The 5,822-nt window shown below is 40.8% G+C and overlaps 1 protein-coding gene across 1 annotated transcript; it reads left to right on the top strand.

Moving 5' to 3' along the window:
• The first annotated feature begins 4,212 nt into the window (after nt 1–4,212).
• LOC108773617 (uncharacterized) lies at nt 4,213–5,193 on the top strand. The gene has a single exon (XM_018539482.1). It carries the CDS (start codon nt 4,213–4,215, stop codon nt 5,191–5,193), a length of 981 nt encoding a protein of 326 aa, XP_018394984.1.
• The last annotated feature ends 629 nt before the right edge of the window (nt 5,194–5,822 follow it).

Below are 5,822 nucleotides of genomic sequence, written 5' to 3'. Positions count from 1 at the left end.
TTTAGTGGTTATCGAACATTTTGGTCCTTCGAGCCGGATCCCTCTGACAGACGGCGCCCTTGAAAGGGCAGAAATAGGAAAAGATGAGAGTAAGTCACATTGTGAGTAATATTGAGTGAGAGCTCATTTTCTCTTCCTTGAACGCTAAGTCGTGTGATAGCCTTATCAAGTGTGAAAGTTAGAATTTCGGTTCTCAAGAATTTAGTGGATGTCTCACGATTCTCATGGAGAATTGAGATAAGTTATTATTGCTTGTTATGCCAGTACTCTGTTTGTTGTACGGTCAGTTTGTATTGATGGGGTGGTCATCTGTAATGGTTTATATGTTTTTTCTGAGAATTGTTTAGTAAGGACTAACGAGGGTTATGTCGAAATAAATGGAACTTATTAAGTCGCTGAGAGCGAAGAAGTATTTTGGAGATGACGTCAAGAACGGCATCTCGCAAACGGTAGCTTCTTGATTGTGGATTATCTTACATTATTCCCAGAAGAGGAATTTAAGATTTGAAACTGAGCTTAACCTGAATTGGCGTACTCATTTAAGTACCACTACTTATTTTAATTGTTAATCTTTTGGTTAGAGCATGGAAAACTTTAATCTCTTGTTTTTGAAAGCACATGGCTGTTGGAACGATGCTTTACGTTGCTTATTTAATTAAAATGCATTACTGAGAATGTTTCAGCTGATTTGGAAGGTTACATTGCTGCAAGGCAGATTTGTCGAACCTTGACACTTTTAGGAAGATCTGTGGATTCCTGAGATGAAATCCTCTTTTGTTATGGTTGTTTCGCTAAAGGACTCTGCGGTAGTCAACATGTGGAAACAGCTTGGTTATTCATCGAAAGAATTGGTTACATGAAAGATGTTCCTGGAATTCTTTATGACTAAATGATTGAAATTGCACAATTATGAAAAGGCTTTTACAGGTAAGCCCATCTATTCTCGTAGAAAGTCTTTGATGCTTCGTCTTCAAGGAAGATTGAAGGAAATATCGTTTCAAGTAATTTGCTTTGTTTTGTCACTCATGAGTTATCCTCATTCTCGTGGCATAATTCGAAGCTATTATACTAACGACTTGCTTTACAAAGAAAGCTAGCGGTGTGTTGCTATTGTATCGAGCTGCTCAAAGCAGTTAATTATTAAATCAGTAAATTATTGAGTCAACAAGGAACTGGGAGAGTTCCTCTGAATTAGATTCAACCGCTAGTCTGTTAATGGAATCTGCCTTACAAGCTTTCCATTTATTGGTCAAGTTAGAGTCAGTAAATTATTCTTGATTATTGGTAAGTGCCTTTGTTTTCGTTTTGTCTCCCACTAAACATGTTTCGAGAATTAAAGTTTACTCGGTCAAGGATCGGAAGTATGTTTGTTTTTTGTCACTTAGCGACTAGTCCAATGTTTACGTCTGTTTTATATGAAATCTCAGATACCTCTCATAGGAGTGGGTTGGATAAATATGTTGACACTAAGGGAAAGATCTCCTGTTAACTAAAGTTTTACTTTAAATTGTCATTTTAATGTTTCGTGCTAGTTTAGATTCTTGTAAAACGTACAGCTGGTTTACTATTTGTCTTGTTTACAGGAAAGATTATGATCGCACTTAAAGGAGTTACAAGTCGTTTCTCCCAAGCTCTTTTTATTAAGTTAAATTTGATATCAGTATTGTTATATTTTTACAGTCAAACTTTTAAGAGAAAGTATTATTGAGGAACCTGTTGGTTTTCCAGTCATGTAACTTATCAAAATGGACTGTATTGTTTCAAGTTCTGTTTACCCTAAGATAGCTTTAGCTCATGGTTATAGATTACAAGTCTTAGTCTTTTTTGATAATTGCTATAAGGGAATTTATAAATCTTGAAAGCTTGATGAAGCATTTTCGACTGCGATCTTTCTTATTGTGATCAAGTTGGTGAAGACTAAATTATGTCAACTCACACTCGCAATGGGAGGGGTCAAGTTGTTGTACGATTTCTTTTAAGAAAGCGGTCGATCATTTTGAAGATCCATGACCATGCTGTACGTTTGACGCTTAAGGTGTCTAATAGATCGTCTACGGACCTTGACTATGTCAAATTGTATTCAGAATTTCTAACCGAATATTAACGGTTTCATTACATGAACGTAGTTTCGAAACATTCGCTTGAATCTTATGGTGTATCTTCACTGTTACATCACGGAAGTGAAAGAAAACGTTGCCCAACTGCCGGGCTGCTTATTATATTTACAAGATTGAGTCCTACAACTCATTGCTTATTTCCTGCTGTGGCTTAACTACAGTCAGACTTGTTCGGGTTACTGGTGTAACTCCGACTATTTACCTATGGTTTCTGATGCAAAATTAAGAGGATGTAGTGTCACATGGACATTCATTCATTCGATTATAAGTTTCACAGAGTTCATGGCGTGATCAGTCACCCAACTTATGAGTATAGCAATTGGCTACTATTGCTTGTGGCTTAGCTTTTGCCCCGTTTCTAGTATTATGCGCTCTTTAGCTGTTATTACATGATGAGGGTTTTAAGTACCCACTAGCATTTTCTTATTTGCAAAAAGGGAAATAGGCATGCGACCTCTTTAGAGGTTCGAACAGTGTCGAATGGGCTTGGGACATTATCAATTGGTCAAACCTGCTCTTCATGGCGGGCGGTTTTGAGTTATTGTTGAGTAGACATATAATCGTCCGCTAGCCATTCCGACCTACTTGTCTTAAATTCCTAAGGAGGAACAGATATCCTCATTGTCGCTTGACTATGATCATCTTGTTGTTGGTACTCTCGGACTTCATTGGAAACCGATAAGTGGTATCTTTCAATTCACGATTGGCTGTCATCCTAACAGTCAAGTTCCAGACAGAAAAGCTCTATTGATTAGTGATGAGTTCTTGATCGTCTAGGATTTTCTATCCTATCTTTAGACTAGCCAAAATCTTTGTACAAGAGCTATGGTCGATCGAGGTCGGTGGAATAATCTCTTACCATCTCATCTGGCCACTCAACGATATAACCTTGTAGAGACTCCACAACGGATATCTAGAGTTACTTTCCCTTTGGGATGGGTCCTGTTAAGTGAGCGTGCGCGCAAAAATCAAGTAGACTTTTCTGTCCATCTGTCGTTAATGTGAATAACTTCAGAAAAGAAAGAAAGTCATTTACTGGATTATATCCTTGGTCTATTAAGTTCACCTAATACAAAGGTGTATTGTACAAATCATAATTGCAACTAGGAGGCGTTATATCTTGGTTTTAATTGTATATGCCGTGGGATAGAAACCTTTGTAGGGTTGTAAAGCCTGTCGGCGATTGCACTATCTGTTGCAAGGCTGTGTAGCCTATCGTCAAATGCAATTCTGTGGAGCCAGTAGCTCACCTGAGGCTGAGAGCTTAAGTATATTGTTGAGGCAGAAAGCCTATAGATATTGTTGAGGCTGAACGCCTAAGAACTTTAAGAGGTTGTAGCCTATCTGTGGTGGCACTTAAGCACCTGTGTTGCTTTGTAGCCATCTGTAGTGGCAGTTGACCTCTGTAAGACTCTGTAACCTACCGTCTTGTAGTTGTGTGGGGCTAGAAGCCTCTTGAGGCTGAGAGCCTAAGAACCTGTTTGATGCTGAAAGCCTATGGATATTGTCTAGGCTGAAAGCTTAAGAATTTTAAGAGGCTGAAGCCTATCCGTCGTAGCACTTGTGCACTTATGTTGTCTTGCAACCTCAAAGTGGTTGGAATTTGGCTCTTTGGAGACCATTATCTAGCTTATGTTTCTGCTTAGCAGTCCGACTAGGATTTTGAGTCGGTTCCGTCTTAAAGGGAATGCGATCTATGCGTAAACCTTTGGCGTACGTGAATTAGAATCTATAGTTATGAGTTTGTGCTTCTTATATCTGGATCATTATGAGATTAGATATTTCTGACTAATGTTGTATCCGGAATTAAACTCATTGCATTTACTTAAAAGAAAGTAAGGATAACAAAATTTAATTCTCTTATTAGATCTTTTGATTGTATCTAAGCTAGATTAACCTAGCGTGGACGCACGCTCAGTCAAGCATTGACCACCCTTATTATAGCTGATGCCCATCATTCCATAGAGGTATTCAAGTTACTCAATCGATTATCCGTATTAAGTACTGGATAATTGGTGGGCGAATCCCTGTTCGATCTTGGATCGTAAAATGTATTAGATGCACTCGCTTTCGTCAGCAGCGAGCTCAACAACTAATGGGACAACTTCCCTCAGAACGCATTACTCCCTCCCGTCCTTTTACGCACACCGGCATTGATTATGCTGGTCCTTTTTTGATAAAGACGTGGAAAGGTAAAAATGCACGCACCTATAAGTCCTACGTAGCATTGTTCGTTTGCTTTGCTACCTCTGCAGTTCACTTGGAACTCGTTACTGATTACTCTTCTGACGCCTTTATCGCGGCATACAAGAGATTTGTATCAAGACGCGGAATCTGCACCACGTTAACTAGTGACTGTGGCACGACTCTCAAAGGCGCAGACTCAGAATTAAGAAAGCTTTTCTCGCAAGCTTGTCAGGAATCATCCACCATAGCTATTCTGTTAGCCAATAACGGTACACAGTGGCACTTTAATCCCCCTTCCGCACCTCATTTTGGAGGCAAGTGGGAGGCGGGAGTTAAGTCCATGAAACATCATCTCGTACGTGTAGTCGGCAATGCCACTTTCACTTATGAAGAGATGACCACTCTCTTATCTCAAATTGAGGCTGTTATGAATTCCCGGCCTTTGTGCCCTTTGACTGAAGATCCTGATGATCTTAATGTTTTGACACCAGGACACTTCCTTATGGGATGTGCTCCACTTACCGTTCCAGAGCCTTCTCTTGAATTTACGAATACTGCTAGGTTGTCACGATGGCAGCTTATTCAAAAGACGTTTGAGTCCTTTTGGACTAGATGGTCACAGGAATGCCTCCAAAGGTATAACGCATGTTACAAATGGAATCGAGTCTCTCCTTCTCTTCAAGTTGGAACTCTCGTTCTTGTCATTGATGAGCGTTACCCACCAGCTAAGTGGCCCTTGGGGCGGATCATTGCTACTCATCCCGGGCAAGATGGCCACACCAGAGTAGTCACGATCAAAACTCAAACCTCAATCTTAAAGCGGCCAGTTGTCAAGCTCTGCCCGTTACCTATTAACCACGAATCCCTAGCTGATTGTTCATTACCTTAGTTAATGAAGGCGGGCGGAATGTTTGAACTTGAGGTCATTCTCACGGCGGTCTGTTCGTCGTCACTGTCGGTAACTCTACGACCGCTATGGGTAATTGTGGAGGTGATGCGCGGGAAGACCGAGCAGGGCGCTGAGCGCTCTTTTTCGTCGGTTCCAGTGCTTCTTCTTCTTCGCTTATGCGGTCGTTGTTCTTTTTGACTCGCCATGTTGAAAAACCGCCGGCCGGCATAGTTCGCAGTTTCGTTCTGTTCTCGTAAGTTTTCTTGGATGAACGCTATTTGAGCGTTCCATCAAATGATTAAAATCATGTGGAGCTCGGAGCTTACGTGTGGCTTGTAGCTCGTGTAAAATTAAAAGTGAGGCTGATAGCCTAGTCAAGCGTACGTGAAATTCCACGACGGTGGAACTTTCTCGACCACAAGGAAGTGTGATCGTTGCACACACGGATAGGCAGCCATTGTTTCCACATTCGGTGGAAAGCCGCTCTGCTATCTCCAGGTACCTGAGAGAACGAGATAGAGAGAGAGAGAGAGAGAAAACGACTCTCGTATTTAGTTTGAAGGATCCGCCCTTCAAAATCCTTTAAGGTTGGCGGCTGAAAGCCGAGATTACGTTGCACATCAATTTTT

Source organism: Cyphomyrmex costatus, unplaced genomic scaffold, assembly GCF_001594065.2.
Source record: "Cyphomyrmex costatus isolate MS0001 unplaced genomic scaffold, Ccosl1.0 scaffold2150, whole genome shotgun sequence".
Taxonomy (NCBI): Eukaryota; Metazoa; Arthropoda; class Insecta; order Hymenoptera; family Formicidae; genus Cyphomyrmex; species Cyphomyrmex costatus.
The sequence above is the reverse complement of the archived record's forward strand: the minus strand, read 5'-3'. Positions and strand labels throughout refer to the sequence as shown.